At 43.0% G+C, this 19,827-nt stretch overlaps 1 protein-coding gene across 3 annotated transcripts in view; it reads right to left on the reverse strand.

Moving 5' to 3' along the window:
• The window catches only part of NT5DC1 (5'-nucleotidase domain containing 1), a 141,964-nt gene that overhangs the window by 30,531 nt on the left and 91,606 nt on the right, over nucleotides 1-19,827 (reverse strand). For 2 of the 3 annotated variants that reach the window (XM_083433665.1, XM_083433664.1), the window contains exon 1: nucleotides 3,454-4,016. Coding sequence is in view for 1 of the 3 variants with exons in the window: in XM_083433666.1 (XP_083289792.1) it covers nucleotides 15,203-15,298 (96 nt within the window). In the remaining 2 variants the exon portion in view is untranslated. Of the gene's footprint in view, nucleotides 1-3,453; nucleotides 4,017-15,202; nucleotides 15,299-19,827 lie in introns of those variants that run through there. The other variant, XM_083433666.1, reaches the window with a different exon arrangement.

The raw sequence follows: 19,827 nt of genomic DNA on the forward strand, positions 1-19,827 counted from the left end.
CATGCCAACTTGGAGAATGGTAAACAGTGTAAGAATCTGAAGAACTGAATTGCTTCGTTTTGCCTAGCTGTCTCAAAATATTAATGGTACCTGGGAAAGAAATGTTTATCTGAACTTCTTTCATAACTATTTTTGATAAACATGTTATTTGTTTTATCTGCTGACAAATGCAGTAAAAGGTAATTCTGAGCTTATGACCTCAAACTGCTCTGATAAGAAAAGCTGTGAAGACAATATTTTGACTTGAGTGCAGAGTTAGCTCAGGGCATTACACAATGATGCCTACATTCCAAAGAACGATATGTTATATGTTGCACAATCCTATTCATGTTTTCTTGGAAATATGACCTACTGTGTCAATGGGGCTTACTTCAAAGTAAGTGTATTTAGGACTGACAGCGTAAGATATGAATGCTCCAGCACCTACTAGTATGTAGTCCTGCCGTCAAAGGAATGGCATGTTTCACTATGATGTTACAAACTTCTTTGATAATTGAACACTAGCTCTGTTTTGCTTCTTCTTCTATACACACACACACACACACACACACACACATACAGATAAACACAAATATTTCACATACAATACTAACACCAATTACAAACATTAAAACACCCTTGTGACTTTCCTCCACCAACATTTGTAGTATTATTGTATTTCACATTGCAATTTACTGTATATCTTTGTTTCTTAATTCTCTTAACTTACTATTGTTTATTCTTACTCGACTTTACAAGCATTAATCCAAACATATTATTTTTTGTGCAGTGTTTGGACATATAATCTTCAAACCATTTCCATTGTAGTCTTAATTTCTTATTTGATCGATACCTTATTACTGCAGTTAGTTTTGCCAGTTCTGCTTTGCTTCTTTACTTTGTAATGTTAACCACATCTTGTATTCTTTGAGCTCACCAACCAACTCTGATTTTGAAAGATAGCGGAAGCAAGAGTTCGCAAGTCATGTTACTGCAACAATATTTAAAAGAGTAGTCCCATATTTCTGGGAAGTTTTTTTGCCTCCATATCTTTGCCCTAAGCAAGCAAAGCAATTGCCAAATATACAAGGCAGTGATTTTTGATGATATTACTTTCACACTGCCTTGTCAGTTTCCTTTGTTATTAAAATATGATTAAGTGCTCCATTGAGAGAAACTGAGATGCATGTTTGCCTTTATTTCATGTGTGTACATACAATGCATACATCAGACCCAAAACGTATGTGGGGGTTACGTTCCAGGGATAGCGCATAAAGCCAAAATCACATATAGTGAAAACACATTGGGTGCAATGGTAGGTGAGATTGCCAAAGTCTTTTTTCTCTGTACACCCACCCAGTTTCCATTTAAAAATTTTTTATTGTTGCCAAGCACGTAAAGCTGACAGCGAACAAGTTAAATGCATGTAAGTTACTACTGTACTTTAGCAGACAAAGCTATTACCAGGAAAGCACAGCAGCAGCGTTCCTTTATTTTTTGCTCCATTTGCAATGTATTCATCCTTTCCCTTCTTGCCCCTTTTCCCTCCTCAGTAACTCTGGAAACGAAAGTTGTTGCAATGGAATCCATTGTTAAAGAGTCAGAGACACAGTGGAACATTTTTCTAACTTTTGAAGTGTGGCACCTTCAAAAAGGGGTCAAAGAGAAACTACAGAAGATTGGTGTGAAGCCATGGAAGGGTTATTTAGTATAAGAGTGTGGGCTCAAATTCACTTAACAAATATTAGTTTTCACCCCTCAGAGAGTCTCACCTGCCTTTTGTTTATGCAGTCAGCATGGTTAAAGGCTGCCAGACTATGGGTTCTTCCCGTTAACTTTTCAATGTATGCATCTCCATACAAGATAATGTGGTCAGTTTTGTATTTGTGGCTTTGATTATAACAGTTATAGAAGTAGAATGGCACTTATTCCAGAATGTAGTTCAGAATAACAGAGGGTAAGCACTCTAAGCAGGTTAGACCTGCTGGGTATCTCCAAAGCGGCTGACGCCACTAGGTCACTGGCTCACACCTTTCCATAGTCAGATAAAGCAAATTCTGACTCACTGATGCTGCAATTCCATACATAAAGGTAAAGGTAAAGGGACCCCTGACCATTAGGTCCAGTAGTGACTGACTCTGGGGTTACTTGTTCCCAATGAAACATGGAAAGGATTAGGCTGAACTGGTGTTCAGCCTAATGCAAGTGCATAATCTTGACTAGATTGAAACTGGACATTTAACCATTTTCTGGGTTCTGCCCCACCTTAACAACATTTGCATGTGGAAGTGCAAGAAGATCAAAGGTACATTTCAGCGCAATGTGTGGAAATGGTCTAAGGCTGCAATCTGATGCGTGGAAACGGTCTAAGATGAAACATGCTTACCAGGGAGTAATTCCCATTCACCTCAGTGAGATTTACTCCTGAGCACAAGTTTGTTCTGTATAAGTCTATGGCTGGCTGTAACATTACAGAGCAATCCTGCCTTTAGTGGCTGTTTCACTGCTGGCCAGGCAGGAGTTATCCCTTTGATTCTTCACTCAAAAGTCATGCCTGCCAAACAGACTCCCAAGAACAAAAACAAGAGCAAGGCCAAGGCCTAAAACCTTAGGCCTTCTCAGAACTTCTTCAACTTCACAAGAAGCTGCTAGCCCTTGCTCTTGTTTTTTGTTCTTGGGAGTCTGTTGCTCTTGGCATGACACTTGGCGAGAGCGAAGAATGAAAAGGTGAACTGGCAACGGAAAAACTCCCAAGTGCCTATACGACTGCTCTGTAAATCCTGCTCAGACGGCTGGCATTTCACATTTGAGGGTGAAGCAGAGGGCTTGCTTTTGTGGAGATCAGAGGGAGATGAGTTCAGCTTACATACTGATGGAGAGGCATAGCAAAACACACATCTCTGAGCCTCAGCCGCAATACGCACAAACTCACCCACCCAGACCCGGCCCCAGTCTTTTAAGCCTAAATGGATGAGCAATTTGGTCCCTTCGATTTTCTGTGAGAGGGGAGAAGCCTCCAAGTAGAGCGGATCTTCCTCTCATCGATGTCCACCCCCAGCCTAATTTTAGACATGCTTACTCCTAATGACTTTCGTGGAGCTTCCTTTCAACTTATCTCCCCAAGCCAGGATGCTCCTGAAGTTCTGGCGCTTTCCTATCCCGGGGCTTCATTGTCTGCGCCTAAGTTCAGGAGGGAAGGTTGAACCCAAGGGCGCCACCCACCCATTTCCACACCCCCCACCCCCCGCTCAACGAACCACTGGCTCTGCCTCAGCTGTCAAGATAAATTGCCTCTGGGCATCTGCAGAGCGCGCTGGCCTTGCCCTCCGCGCATTTCACTGCCCTCCAAACCCAGCAGCGCCCCCCAACCCCGAGCAGGGCCGAGGAAAGTTCCCCAGCTACGAGGATGCCCGGCCGGCCATTTCTGCCGTCGGGGGTGGGGGTGGTGGTGGGGGGTGTTTCTCCAGCGCTTACCTCTCCCCCAGCTGCCCGTCGCGCAGACCCTCTCACTCCATGGCGGCGGCAGGAGGTCGACCCCCGCGCTCCGGCCCCGGCCGCCTCCGCGCCTCCTAGCGCTGCCTCCCGGAGTCAAGCGCTCATTCCGGGCGGGCGAAGACGCGAAGTCGTGGCCCCTCCGCGGGCGCGGTGGATGCTCGCTCGGGCGGGTGGCGGGACGGACGGAAGACCACGGGGCCGCGCGGAGCGGCAAAAGGGCTTTTGCAGGCGCCTCAGCTCCGCCAGAGGGAGGAGACCGCAACGTCACCGGAGAAGGGGGAAAGGGGCGAGGAGCCCCTTAGTCCCACCTCCCGCCCGGATCCCTTTCCCTGCTGCTGCTGCTGCTGCTGCTGCTGCAGTTGTTGCTCTTCTTTTGCAGTGGAGGCGTCGCCCGCGCTCTTCGAACTCCTTTGAAGTTGTTTTCCCTCCAAAAGAGCAAGCGCCCGGGCAGGCTTCTCTGGGTGACTGAGGCCGTGCAGCGCCTCATTTAGTCAGCCCCTGAGGGGACGGCTGGATTTGTCCCCCTCCTCACCCCGCGCTGCCTTGCAGAGAGGAAAAAAGCTTCCTCCCAACAAGCACCTCCTCCCCTCCCTTTGGTAGCTGGGGATGTTAACACTTCTACAGGCCTATAAGATAACTTTTTTAAAGCGCGCGCTCTACACAAGAGCTCAGTTGGCGCACAAGTCCCCCAACTCCTCTGGACTGGCTTTCCTGCACAAGCACAGGCATTTCTGAATGTTTGAGGACCTCCCTCCCGCCATTTCTTTACTCGCCCTCTGTGGAGAAAAGCGCCCTTCAGAAGTCAACAACAAACAACCTTCCCCTGATAGTAAATAGGATTGCCGTCCTCCTCCAGGGGGCTGTAATTCAGGTGAATTCAGGGGGGAGATGGAGCATTCTGACTTCAAAGGGCAAGATGGTATCTCCCTCCCTGTTTTCTACATAGAAGCAGGTCAAACTGGCAGCTGACTCTTACTTCAATGCTGGCAAATGGTGTCCTCCGCTGCTTGAGGGGAGAAGTCTACCTTAGCGAAGGCTATCTGGCTGCACATACAGTTCCAAACTCCCAACACCTTGCCACAACTGACATCCATCTGCCCAGTAGTAGGCAATGATTCACCCCTATGGCCAAGCTAGTCGGCTGGCAAGTCTTTTCCCCACGTGTCACTTTCTCCACACCCAAATGTGGTATATGGGAAGGGGTCGGTGAGTGGGAAGCATCCATTTCCATAGCCACCGTTTGACCCATAGGCTTCCTGTTGCTGACATGTCCTTGTAAGGTATATATACCATGGGTGCTCCCCACCTCCAAGCCACATGATAACAACAACAACAACAACAACAACAACAACAACAACAACAACATTTATACCCCGCCCATCTGGCTGAGTTTCACCAGCCACTCTGAGCAGCTCTGCAACAAAGAATGCTGACAAGCTGATCCTATGGATATTTATGCAGAAGCAAGTCCCGCTAACTTCAGTTTACTAATTTGTTTCATGCTCATCGACACCAGTAGATGACTGGTGCTGTGAGATCTAGGTTTCATGTTCAAATTTCAAAGTGGAAGCATTTTAGCAGCATAGATGAGCTGTGTGGAAAGACGGTACTTTGCATAGATCAGGGAGGACCCAGGGCGGGTTGCTTGCTCCAGGTCCCATAGAAACCTAGTTTTAAAGGCTTTTAAAATATACCGTATTTTTCACTCTATAAGATGCACCAGACCACAAGACGCACCTAGTTTTTGGAGCAGGAAAACAAGGGGAAAAATATTCTGAATCTCAGAAGCCAGAACAGCAAGAGGGATGGCTGCGCAGTGAAAGCAGCAATCCCTCTTGCTGTTCTGGCTTCTGGGATAGCTGTGCAGCCTGCATTCGCTCCATAAGACGCACACACATTTCCCCTTACTTTTTAGGAGGGAAAAAGTGAGTCTTATAGAGCAAAAAATACAGTATGTGCATAGCTAAGTCCAGAGGTAGTACCCCAGTACCAGATGCTGGGCACAAATAACAGGAGAAAGGACATTGACCTCCAATAGATCCCGATGAAAAGATAGACCTGGGTGGGGAAAGAATAAAATGAATTTGGGCTTTGTTTTCCTCTTCCCTCTTCGCCTCCTCTGCCGTGACCATATTTCAATATAGAAAGTTGGGTATAATTTTTTTAAAAAAGATAAATAATGTGCCATTAGAGGCGCAAAAACAAAACAAAACAAAAACAGTTTCTACTACTCAGTAGTAGTATCTTTGAAGTTTCCTAATCTAGCCTATTTCTGGCTTTAAGTGTTAAAACAAGTTCGGATAGGAAAACAAACTGGGAGCCAGTGTAGCTGTTTGAACCGCAGTCTTATCAACTCATTTAGACAGCTAAGTAGCCTGTTTCGGTTTGACTTAAGTGAAGTTTCTGGACAGTCTTGGAAGTCATCTGGTCTAACCTCATGCACTGTTCAATAAAGCCACTGCAATGTGGGATGGCAGAGTCCATAATTATTATTTGGGGGGCACCACCCACAATCAGAAGAAATGTGATTATTATTATCAGTATAAAAAGGAAACTGCTAAGTGTTATAGAAGAGAGTTAGCTACTAAGGCAGAAGACACCTGGAAAAGACTACAAAGCTGAACTGAGGAATACAAAGTGACTTGGCGAGGGAAACAGCCTAGAATAGGTATAGCTAGTTGTTTATTTTTTGCACTTATGCATAACTAACTGTAAAATTAACTTTTCTCTACCCTATTTTCTCAAACTGTTTTATTACTAAACCCTTAAGTAAAAGCATTGTTTGTTTTTTAGGGGTAGGGATGGGAAGTGGTCTGAGGTCTTGCTCTTCACCTCAGGCCTAGGTGTTAAACCACTTTATACAGTACTGACTGTAGGATGGGCTGGTTAGTCCACAAGGTTAAAGGGATGCTTAGCAGAGCCAGCCAGAGAAAAATAAAGATACCCACACAGTGGTAGCTGTGAAATTAAGGAGGAGGAGTTGGTTTGGCCGGTTTGCTTGCCTCCCTTCTCTATCATGGTGCAGCCTATATGTTGTCAGACCTAGTAATATTTTATACTTAAGACAGACAGGGACAAAACAACAGGAAAAGTAAATCAAAATAATAAAATGGAAGGCATGGCATTTTAGGAAAGGATTGGTTTAGACTGGGATAAGAAAATGTTTAGGTCACACAAGCACAACCAAACCACCAGCTGCACAAACTCTTTTAAGCATTGCTGCTACTTAGATAAGCTTGCAAAGATCAGCAATAAATAAATAAATGCTGAACAGCTTCTGATATCTTGTTGTAATATCCCTCCCCAAAAGCACTGTGGTTTTAAAGTCTTTCTTTTATTAGAATTTTTTTTTCTATTTTCTTCTCATGCAAATTTATAGTTAGAAAAGAGGAAGCAAACTTCTAAACCACTAAATATAAACACAATTTGTTTTACACTGGGTTTTTTTTCTTCAAGAAAAAGAATAGGTTAGTCATATCTTTCATATGCTTCTGTGTTGTGCATGTAAATGAGAGCCTGAACAGAGAACCAAAGTAGCCTGATTCAGTGAAGGTTCAGATAGTAGATTTTGGAAACTCAAATGGATGCGTGTTTTCATCTTGCACAAGTTTTAAAAGGAAAATGCCAGGCAGCAAAAACTGAGGGAGAGGGCTAACTGATAACTCTAGTTTCCCCTACTTCCTGTCTCCTATTCTAAATGCACACTTCTTATTTCTCCACAGTATTTGTCCAGTAGTTATTTCCTTATGCTTTGTTGAAACACTACTGTCTGCTTTTCATGCACAAATGCAAGTATTTAAAGGCTAGGACCTAGCACCTTGAATTGAGTCTGGAACAAGATGATGTCCAGCAGAGCTCTTTGAGACTCGTATGACATGACCTAGTCCTGTTGCTGTTTCTGAACCAGCTGAAGCTTCCAGATAATTACCAGGGGCTGCCCCCAAATACATCATGTTTCAGTAATCCAGCCTGGATGTCTAAATATTTTCCTTTCATTTGTTGCCTATAAAATCATCACCTCAATTTATAGAGCTGTAAATGCAAGTAAGTTGCCTTATACTTTGCAGTCTTCTCTCTCTCTGTGTGTGTGATTCAAGCTCATAGTTGCATTGTGACCTAAAACCCCCAAGTCCTGCCTAATTTTTCACCGACGTTCATACCCCTCATACTTTCATTATTCCCTGCAGTTTAGTTTATTCTGCCTTGCTGTAGATCCAAAATAGTGTTAAGTGCAAGGAAAGCCCGTAGCAAGTTTTCCTTGAGGCCTCTTCTTGTGAAATTTAACCCACTGTTTTACATTTCCCTCTGGGTTTTTTTTCTTTTTTTGGCTCTCTCTCTCTCCCACCCCCTTTCCCGCTCTGTCTCGACAAAGTCTAACGAAGCCCGAGGCCAACAGTCAGTCAGTTGGAGCGAAATATCACAGCAAATTTTACAGGCAGGAGTAAACTGCCACATCAGCAGGCTCAGTAATGGAGGAAGGTGAAAACAGTTAAGGAGTTCTGGCAAAAGATCCAACTCCATTCTGAAAGAATAACGTTTCAACAGCTGGCCTGTGATAGTCTGGATAAAAGGGTGTACTTAAGCATTGCTTCCTCTGAGATTCTCATTCTATGGTACTAAATAGGAAAAACGTTCTAAGGCAACTTCCTGCTATCTCACATTCAGTGTTTTTATACTCCTTTCGTTTTGGCTGCTAGCTATTGGAAAGCTGAGAGATGCTGACAGGACAGAGCTGACAATTCCTAAAGCTGGTTCTCCCACTTAACCTTTCTATCCTATCCTCCCAAAGCAACTGTGTCCTACAGATCCTGAGAAAGAGGTAAGGAATATCGATTTAAACCTCTTTCCAGGTTGGAACTGGCATCACAAGAGGGGAAGCAAACTGCAGGAGAAGCACCATTTACCTATTTGAAGCACACCCTATCACTCATCTTAAATCAAGCCCTAGCTCATAACCTGAACCTCAGCCCTATCATCTCAAATCAAACTCCTATCTAACTCTCGCGTTCGGAAACTGCTCCTTTTATTCTTCCCCCCATTCTCCCCCCCATTCTTCCTCCCCACTCTGTGGCTAGCTGATTGTGTAGACGACCAGAGAGAGGCACCAGCACTCTGGTGGAATTTCAGAGGGACTCCATCACCAGACTCTGGTTTGATTCTGCTGTCTGTCACCATGGGCATTGCCATTAAAATGGTGTGTGAGCGCTACCTCATGTGATTATGCAGGGGTGGGACTTACCTGCCCCCCCATTTTTTTATTCAAGTTGGTACCCCTGGCAGCCAGGAAGGTTTGCATGGGAGATGTGCCCCCAAACCTTTGCAGGCACAAACAGTATAGAAAGTGAGATCACATGTGACTGCCCCAATAGATAGCATCATGAGCACAAATAACCATGAAAGCACAATAAACAGGATGTCTGGAGGGGCCCTAAGGGCTTTGCTAAGATTTCAGAAAGACAAAGCCTTTCCTACTCCCAGGAGGGAAGGGGTTGTGAGTGGGAGACAATTCCTGCGTCATGCAGGGGGCGCTCCACCCCCTGCTTCAACTCCAGGGCTGGTGCCATGCCCCTTCCTGGTTGGGTACCCAATAGGGAAGCTTGGCGGGGGCGTGGCTTGCTGCTCAAACGCAGCCGCGCCAGCCATCCCCACCATTGCACACACATTTTCTTCGAGTCACCCACCCTCCACTCCCTTTAGATTAGCTGTTCCTGAGACTTTGCTATGGTCCTCTGGTTGGTCGCCCTGTTTAACCAGGGGGCCTGGTAGGAGTTTTTTCCAGTTGGCTAAATTGGCCCGGCCTCTTGGTTTTTTCGCCTACCTCATAGCAACCGTCACAACTTTTGTGGTATTTGGCGGTTAGGCATTGGAATGTGTTGTTGGTGTTTCGGGGTGCAAGGTGTGGCCATCGCCTTCCCCGATAATTTTGGGTATTCCACTAAAGGAATCCGGCGGTCGTGGATCCTATCCGATGCCCGTGTGGCGGGGGGCCATGGCACGACCTTCGGTGACATCAGGAAGAGAGCCTATAGTTGGATTAGCATCAACAGGCTTCCCCTACTGGTGGTTAACCCCTCCTCAGACTCACCCCTCTACGAGTGGGTGGAGTCTAATGTTCCGTGGTCCAATGCCTAAGCCAATACCTTCTCACACGCTGTAATCAATAAAGTTGTGGCCTTTACCTTACCCATTAACCTTACATTCTGTGTCCACGTGTCTTTATTCCCCAAGCGGGGATCGGGTCCTCGAATCACAACTCTGGTTTGTGACATAGAACTCTTGGCCACAATGTTTTGAAATCTGTTGATGGTCCAGAGGGGCAGGAAAGCTTTAAAAAGTAGTACAGTGTCTATCAGCACTTCACTTGACGCAATGAGATTACATTTCCTGTGGCAGCTGCACACTAGTTTGTAAGAGCTCCTCATCAAAATGGCATGCCAGGAACTTCTGTTAGAACACAGATATACACGCGGTGTGGCTCCTCACAGAGCTTTGTTTATATACACATCTTCTGAAATAACATAACTCACTTTGGTCCCTGATCTGTTTAGCAGTCAAAAGGCTGAAGTGCATTGAAAGAGAAGAGACTCACTATAATAAGGGGCTCTTATTTAACTTCAGATATATCACTGTAAGATCTCCTTTTGTCTGGGGTCTGCAGAATCGCTTGTTTCTTCTTTGAATTCAACATATACTGAACAACCTCAGGGAGAAGAATAAATTAATTGTCTTGGATATATATATATTTAAATTAACAGCATACTCAAAAGTGAATGTCAGTTTCGGTTTTCTATGTTTCTCATGTTTCCAGTCTTAAGTTCTGTTCTGCACATTTGTACATCAGCTTGCAGTTTTTAAAAAGCCCTCATGCGTATTCCTTAGAATTTTAGTGTGAATTTCTCCTAGTATACACAATTTTGTATGCAACTTTCCCCAATATACACATTTCCCCCCAAGCAATATTTACTAATATAATGAGTTTAAATGAGAACTGACTTGAATTTATCCCCTCTCCCTGCTCAGAAGTAAATTCCAGTGAGTTCAATAGGACTTACTCCGAGGGAGGTGGGTACAGGATTGAAATCTTAATAATGAAAGTTGTTCTTTAACCGGCAGACAAAATTGGCAGAGTATGCTTTGAGCTGTTCAAGTCTGGCCTTGACATATTTTGTTGTAGACAAAACTTTTGCCTTGATAACTTTTGCCTTGATAATTGCACAGCCCGAATATTTAATATACACATCTACAGATAAACAGATTCACATATAGATTCAAGACATCTAAATATCTCTGTGAAGACAACCCTTTTTCTTTTCCCCTAAAAAAGACCAAGGAGTCTTTTTTTCTTATTTTCCCAAACCATAATTCTGAAGTGTGCAAGGCTGACTAGCTTAATACAGCTTAAAAGCATGAGATGATCTATTATAGCACCATTGTGGGCTTTTATATCCCATTTGTGCCGTGGTCATTTTGGGTGTTCTACCCTTTCATTTGACCAGGCAACCTAAACCATGAAAATGTTTAGAAGTGGTTAGCCTGGTTTTCATCTCTCCAGCAACATGTAATATGTGGAATTCACTTGTCGGGAGACCTAGGTTTGAACTTCAACTAGAAACAGCAGGAGGACCTTCAGCATGATTCTGTTGAAAATGCTTTTGTTCTAGCGCTGACAGAGCTTCAGATGATTGTCTCTGTGCATAATAACATCTGTTCGGGTTTTTGAAAGTCTCACAACCACCCTGGTCGTCTTGTACTGGAGCATTTGTTAAAGAAATGCTATGAGGCACCCATAATATCCTGACCAGATTTCCATGTAACTTGTACCACTTTATAGGCATACTATAAGCAGACTTTTTTTTAGTACTTAGGACAGCTTGCTTAGGAACTGGTATATTTTAACCATTGTACAACAGCAAAGTTTTGAATCACAAGGAGAAAACCAGAGGCTATTGGACTTCTGGGAGTTAATTTTTGTTTTCCTATTCCGTTTTTAATAATTTTGTTTTATTATTGTATACTCTTTTCTCCATAAGTAGTACATAAAACAGAATCCCACATTGAAATGGATTTTTCTGTCTTACCTCTGTGGTCCCTTAAGACCTGACATCTGCATTCTGATGTTCCACTGACTCACAAGAGCAATTTATTACTAGCAGGTAAATGGCTCAAGGGTTGAGTAATTTATAATGGAAGACTTCACCTCTGAATTCCTTGGTCATGTGATGGTAGTTCAGGTCTTATTTCAATTATACAAACAGGTGTCCCCATGACACTTTGCTGTAATTAGAAGGCTACCTAAGAGCTAAGAGACAGCAGAATGATGATGTGCAAATTCTTTCTGGTTCTGTACCCAGGGAAGATATTAGGCTATAAATTTACTTATACTCTACTGACTCAGGAGAGGCCTCATTTATATTTCTTTACACCAAATCAATTCAGGAGCAAGCCCTTTTTTTGTCTGATGTGATAAGCAGTAGGTTGATGTGCCAGCTTTAGACTACTTTTCATGACTTGAAAGTATGCTGAAGGGTGAGTTGAGATGCGGGCTGAAGGAAAAACTACACATGATGCAACAGACCCGTCTGGATCTCTCCATATTTTGGGCCCTTTCCTAAAATAATGTGTGTGTGTGTGTGCGCGCGCGCACACACACACATGAACGGGCACAGGGATCAGACCTCCAACGTGGAGAGAGAAGAGTTTCATACTATGCTAGCTTCCTAATGCAAACCCCTCCTCCCCAGAGCTATTAGTTATGGATGGGAAACACACAAGCAATCTCTGAAGCAGGAGGTTCTCATAAGAAATGTATGTCCCCATACCACAGCGCCCATCTAAACTGGAACACCTGAGGCTTTTTTTAAGGAAAAAGACATCAGGATATCTGGTTAATGATCTCCCATGCCATGCCTTATCTTTCAAAGCTGCTGCTGCATTTTCTCCTGGCAGTGGTGCTACACCTTTAATAGGGATGCTACAAGCAGAACAAGTGCAGACCTCCCTATCACATCATTTCCACATTGGCAACGAGATGCATGTGTTTAATTTTCCATGTATGGAGCAAACAACAAAAATGTGACAAACCTAATTTCATTTGTTGTGCAACCTACTTTCTTGCCAAAGGCAAGGTGGTTCTTTTAAAATGAGATTCAGAAGCAATACAAAATACACAAGTAAGTGAGAAGAGTAAAGATTTTATTCTAAAACAGCAAGCAATGTATACATACCAAGCAAGCACTTCAATCTGCCACTTGGAAGCTCTCAAGAAGCGGTGAAGCGACTTCCCCAGGTAGCCTCAGTTTGCAAGGCCCTGCGGCCGATCAGTCCATGCACGAGACTAAAAGAAACTCTGCCCAATCCGTCCAATTTTATAGATAGCCTGTTGGGCCTTCAAGACTGCTTACTTGCAGATCATCCATTAGCCACCCCCTCCCAATGCCTCACTTTCTCAAAACAATGTCCAACATCAAAGAAGGTACCCAACATTATCCTTTACAATTGATGAGGCAGCAGGGGCAGGGCTTCACCTCTTCCCAACCTTCTCACAACATCTAAGACTGTTCTCACAACCTCAAAAACTTAACAAGAGCAAGGGAGGGGGAAGGAACAGAGGTAGGAAGGGCTTCGTGTCAGATCGCTAACTCCTCAATACATTTTGTCTTCTGGGTGCATTTCCCATACACCTACCGATGGATATTCAGATTAGGTTTGGTAGACTGCCATCCAGAGATTTCTCCCTTGACCTTTGAAACTGCTGTGTAACAGGGAGCTGAGGCAGCAGGTGTAACATCTGGCCCTGCCACATGGCAGGTGAGTGAGTGGGTGAACAAGAGACAGGGCAGAAGATTATGTGGCTCCCTCTTCTCCTGCTATGCTGGGGAAATTTAAAACTACACCCACATTCTTCAGGTTGTGACCTAGCAACCCTAGTTCAGAAGACCATTCATTGCTTCACTGTGTTCAAGCCCACACTGTTTCTTGCATGCAAGCGTTTTATCAGATGTGCTGCCAGAAAGCCTTGCAAGGACAACAGCGGACAAGTAACTAAGCAATATCAAGTCAATGACTTCAGCACACACCAAGGCTCAACCCACTTCTGTCTGAGCATAACAGGATCTCAAAGTGGATGAAATCAAGCCATTGCTATGAATCTTAGTCTTTATTTTGTATCCTTTGAGTAATGGACAATCATCAGTAATGAATCAGCAAGATTAATGATCACTGAATTTTTTTTATTGTGCTTTCAGGAATATGTGTTTCACCTTCCTTTTTTCCTACAGAGTTTTTGTAATAGAATCCAGAGCTTCTCAGGAATAAATAAACTTTATTCTGAACTTCATACAGATGAGCATTGCCAAAGCACATGGGAAGATTTTAGAAGTTATTATTTCAAGTTTATACAACCAGATCCTTGGACTTGTGATGATTATTACAGCAGATCATCCTTTCCAAAGGTGAACTAGTCCACAACAGGCTGCTTGCAATCTGGCATATCATGGTTTCTTTGGCTGACAAAACAGCGTACTGACAAACTTGCAATCTGAGTCTATGTCCTTTGAGTCAATATGGAACTACTTCCAGTCCTTGGGCTGGGGAAAATAACAGGTGATCAAAAGTGAAGAGGTCCTGGCATTTAAGGGCACCCCCACAGACAAACAATTGCTTGCACAGTATCAGATTTTCTAAGAAAATTCCTAACAGTCCAGTCCTATGGATTCTTCCTCATAACAGCTGTACTGAGCTCATGAGCTTACTACCAAATAAGTCAATTCTATACCCACTGACCTGGGAGTAAGCCCAACTGACCTTATGCGAGGTTGACTTCTTCATAGATGAGGCACAGGATAGTTCTGTTAGCAATTTTGTCTGCTTGCAATATTAGAAACTGGCCCAGTTTGACAAACTCAGGACCCTGTTCAGTCTACTGCCCTTTGTTATGAATTGTTATTCACCACCAGATCTTCTAAAGAATAATACTGGTTCCTTTCTATGACAAGGACCGAGTGGTCATACTAGGGGGAAAGTACACAAAGAAGTGATGTACTCCAGTCCTTGCGGCTTACAAAAATGTGGAAGTAGAAAGTAACTCTGATTTAAATTAATGGGACCAAACATTAAAGCACTGAAGCTTATTTAGATTGTGAAATTATGGGCAGTTATTACCAGGAATCAGAGTCCCTCTCCATTGTGGAGGAGCGGCTGTGTACCCTCCCTACCATGATTCTTGAATCCTACGTATAACAGCCTTATTCACACACATTCCTTCCTTTTTTGAGTAGTTACCCTGCTAGTTGGACCTTCATTCAAGGTCTGGATATGCACAGAGGTTTCTTGTGTCTCATATTGCTCCAGAAGGTGTGTGCATGGTTGAGGGCAAGTCCATGCTCCTGTACCATGGGAAAGGACATATATGATCTGTATGTACGAAAAGAACTGTGATGGATGGAAGTGTCAAAGTGTTTATTATCACATCATGAACTGAAAAGACAGCAGCAAGTTCTGAACAGGAAAAATTAGAAAACATTATAGACCCACACTCATTACTCATCTATTATGGCGAACAGAAAACAGTTAATTTCTTTTTGGATCTGTATGGGGTTTTTAAAAATGTATTGTTCAGGTTTCATTGGTAAGCTTCTCAATTAGCCTCTGACATATTCATTAACACTATATAAAGGCATCTGGATTTTCTTTTCCTTACATATTTTTTATTTCGTTGCCATTAGCTCACCACTTGATAATAATGATCTTGGAGGTTTAGGATAGTAACCAGCAGTTATTGAGGTATTTGAAGAAAATCTGGTGAATCTATAATCCAGTGGTAAATCTGCAAGAAACAAACAGACCATTTCTTGATCAGGTATGTAGCTTACATCGCATCTAAGAAATCTCTTTTAAGCTAGGAAGAGCAGTATTTTTCTTCTTTAAGCTCCTCATCTGTGTGCTTATTATTGCAAGCATTTAATCATATGATTACATATATGGCACATAGAGTTCATATGCTTGAGTATGATAATGGTAGTTGGCTATACCAGGAATGCCAAACATTGTTTAAAAGAAAAGGTTTTCACGTGTGAAACTTGTATAAATAAACCTATTTTCTCCTTTGGAAAGCATGTAAAGCTTCAGCAATAATAAAGAAACTACATGCTAGCATTTCAAAGCAAAAAAGAGAGAAAAACTGTATTTTGAATCCACATGTGAATAAAAGTAAGAGCAATATGATGCATTTTATAGTTGTGGATTTGTAATCTCTTATTTTTATGACAATATAGAAAAGCAATAATGTGCAAAGTATTTTGAGCACTAGACTCTTTGTTGGTATTGGTGCAACAGATCAACAAGCTTACCACTCTGGAAATAGGGGTTGGGAACCATGTACAAAGATAAAAATGCTGTTATCAGTTAGGTTGATACTGTGGGAAAGTTTTTTAAGTGCTTTTGTAATGTGCTCTTAAACAGTGTCTAGGGAGCACCTTCTGGAATGTTAGACAGGGACAGATTTCAAATGTGATTACATACAAACCCTATTGTAATTGTATACTTAAAGGGATGCTTACCGTGGCATAAAATTCTCCTTTAGATAACTAATGTCAACACATTAAATGTAACTTGCATTCTTGCAAGAAAGGCTACATATCACACTAATTGCATAAAGTTAGGTATTTCACTCTCTGATTCCAAGCTAACTTCGTAAGAATATGATTTACTGAATGCCATACATTAATAGGTTTCACTTCTTCTGTCATAAGGTTTTGTACTCTGATTGGATAGGAATCTATCCAATATGGGGAGATAAATATTTAGGAGGATTTCAACATCACGTTAGGGCATTTGTTCCGCCCATGAAAGCATTTTGTGGGATAGAGCAACCCTGTTGTTTAAATGGAAGCACTTTCACAGAGCCTCCACTGATGGGGCTCAATAGTTCATTATCATCTACCCACCCTCCCTGCACAATCTCTTTTAATGTTGCCTGTGTTTTGCCCATATACCTTTTCTTTCATTGACTGGTTACACTTAAATCAGTATTACTATTCCCCATTGGACTGAAGATTGCTGCTTGCAAATAACCACTGATCCCCCAACATGTGGGCTGCACTAGACCACTTTCAAGGCTGACTGTATGCACACCTTCAAGGCAAAGGGCTCCAAGAGGACCTCTCCAAACCGAGAGAATGGGCAGTAAATGGCAAGAACAATTCAGTGTGAGCAAGTGTGCATGATAGGGCAATGTATCATGATTTCACATATACGATCAAGGGGCCAGAACTGGGCTTTTTAGTTTAGAGAAAAGCTGAGAAAAGCTGTTCTATTATTGCAAATTCTAGTGTTTAAATTTTGTTATGACAGGGAAGACGTCCGAGCTTCTCTTTGGAAGACCCAACACTAGAAGCTCACTGCTGAAAGAAAATACTGATCCAATTAACATTTTTTCTGATGACTTTTTTCTGATCGTAATGATCAGAACTTGGAGAGTCATTTGGCAATTTGAATGCCACAGTTAAGATCTGTTTTTTCTGGAAAGTGGTTGGGGGGAATACACTTCCACTGCAAGACACTGTTGTCAAGGATGAGTCCACCATCCAGGAAGTCAGTCCCACATGATAACACTGAATATTTGTTTTATTTAAAACATTTAGTCACGGCTATAAGGGTGGCTTACAAATAAAACATGGGGGGGGGGGGGAGTTTAGAATGTTACAACCTGCAGCTAAAATCCAGCATAAGATGAGCACAATGTTGCTGTGTTTTAATTTTCTCTCTTTATTGTTTGTTATTCTTTTTGTGAGGTGTCTTGTAAGAACCGTTAATGGCAGGATACGGATAATGAAAAGAAGTACTGTAAAGATTTAAATTACAAATTGAATTAAGAGAAATTAATGAATGGCATTTTAAAAGTAAGTTAAATTGAATTAAAATAAACTAAAATGGAAAAATATCCTGTCTCTTTTGGCAGGCAAGCTTCTCTCAGGTAAGGGTGTTCCCTATCCTGAGAATAGCCACCTGCCTGCTCCTGAACACCTATATAGTACTTCCATTGGTCAGGGGTATCAACCAAGCTTTAAAGTTCTTGACATTTCACTGGGGAAGGGCAGCTGAGGTTCCTAACTTGGGGTGCACCAACTGTAATGCTATGTGGGGAGAAGAAAGGGCATAAGGAGCTCAGAAAAGGGCAAGGAGCTTTGACTCCCTTCAGGATTCAGAGACTGTTATAGCCACTACTGCTTGTTTTAAAACAACTTTTAAGTATTCTCCCAATTTGATTCTTACCTGTGAAACTGATGTTTAAATCATAAACAATATAACACTTTTTTAAATTTTACATGTGGAAAATAAAAGAAAACAGCATTCTTAGTTTACTTTTTATCTTCCATTTCTCAAGAGACAGAGTACCAGGTAATCAGAATGAAAACATATATTTTGTTATTATTGGTCAATCTGAGACAGCATTTGTCTGGACATTTCTTGGGGTGGGGGGATAATATGCTTTTGTCTTTGGCTACAATTATTAGCGAAGAAACCCTTCTTATTTAAGGAGATTACAGAGATTACTTGGTCTTAATATTCTATGGAGCTCCAAGTACATCTCATAAAGGATTTACATTTCTGGGTTATCTCTTCCATTTGGATTAGATTATAATTATCTGATGAGTTACTTCCTTGAATATCTGACTAACCACCTGTCAGGGGTTCAGGAGCAGAGTCACAGGAGAGGGAAGAAACGGAGAGCGAGGGGGAGGAGTCGGAAGGAAATGTCAGCGGCGACAGTAGTCCGAGGTCTCTGAGTCTCTCCAGTGACTCGGAGGATTCACAGAAAGGGGCCCCCATGGTCAGGGCAAGGGGGACACCTCGGGAAGAAGGGGCCAGAGGGGACTCAGAGAGTAACAGCTGGAAATCCGGACCAGCTTCCCCCCCAGAGTGCAGTAGGGGGGAGGAGTCCAAGGCATCGGGATCAGGGAGCGCGCAGGCAGAGGGAGAGCGTGAAGCAGGAGTGGCCACACCCTCGTCAGGGAGCGAGGAAACGGTCATCAGGAAAGTTAAACGCGCGCGCGCGCCAAGTTCAAATGTACAGGAGGGCGGCAAGGTGGGCAGCCCGGGTAGGGAGCCAGGTCCTAAAGCCCGCCGAAGAGAGGGGGAGGAGTCAGAGGGGTCCAGCTCTGCGTCAGAAGAGTCCAGGAGGGAAGAGACCCCGGGGGGTAGTAAGACCCAGAGGAAGAGAGAGAGAAGGAGGAGGTGGAGTAAGATTAGAGTTTTAAGCTGGTGCACAGGGGGCGGAGATCCAGATAGAGCTTCGCCGGTCTAAAGCTCAGACGTAGAGCTGGGACGCTGAGATTTGTAAATGGAGACTATTCTTCAATAAAGACTTTGATACTGTACTACCGGCTAGCGTTGGTCCTTGGTGAGCTGGGACCCGGAGCCAGCTCTGACACCACCGTTTTGTTTCTGGGTATTCAATTTTGACAGAACAGCTTGTGATATTAATCTGTTTTAATGGTTTTCAAGTTTGTCAGTAGACAGAAGGGGGCCCAGCTCCAGCCTCTTGTGCTTACTGAACATCGAAATGCTTTTCGCATTTCTCTGAGTTAAACAACGGCAACAGCTTGGAGGTTGTTTGCAAATAAAACTAGCAGGGTAAAGAGCTCATGTGTGTTGGAGGCAGTTCCTCTTTTGGCAGCTCTTGAACCGGCATCTCTTCACAATCTATTTCTTACAAGCTGGAAAAGCAACATAGGGGTTCAGTTTGGGGCCTTGGCAGAAGTTCCTTGGGTGGCCACTGTGACTAAATGGGCCACTCAGCTGATTCAACAGGGCTATTCTTATGTTGTTGTGCCCAGGAGAAAGGGGGCTTAGATTGCAGTGCTACTTCTGAGTAAGCATGGTCAGGATTGTTTGGTAAATTATCATGAAGATAACCAGGACTTATTATGTTTCTAGGTTTGAACAAAATTTGATTTCTAAACTTAAGAAGTCTTCTCCTGGGTTTGATTTTATTGCACAGGAAAAAGAAGAAGACTCCCAAAAGATGGGATATCATCTAAGCTACATGAGATGAATGCAAACAGCTCTAATTTGTGTTAGAAGTGGAGTAAATTAAAATAAAATGTTTTTATTTTCTACTGCTGGTGGTCCTTCCTTTTGGAAGTCACTTTAACATTTTTTTGAAAAAGAAAAAGACCTTATCTACACCTTCTTTTTTTTATAAGCTCTTCTTCAAAAGGGGAAAGAATAATTGTTGTTCTATACTATAGCAGCAACTGGCACTGTGGTCTAAACCACAGAGCCTAAGGCTTGCCAGTCAGAAGGTTGGCGGTTCGAATCCATGCGATGGGGTGAGTTCCCGTTGCTCGGTCC

The sequence above is a fragment of the Podarcis tiliguerta genome (assembly GCF_965153285.1).
Source record: "Podarcis tiliguerta genome assembly, chromosome: 3".
NCBI lineage: Eukaryota > Metazoa > Chordata > Lepidosauria > Squamata > Lacertidae > Podarcis > Podarcis tiliguerta.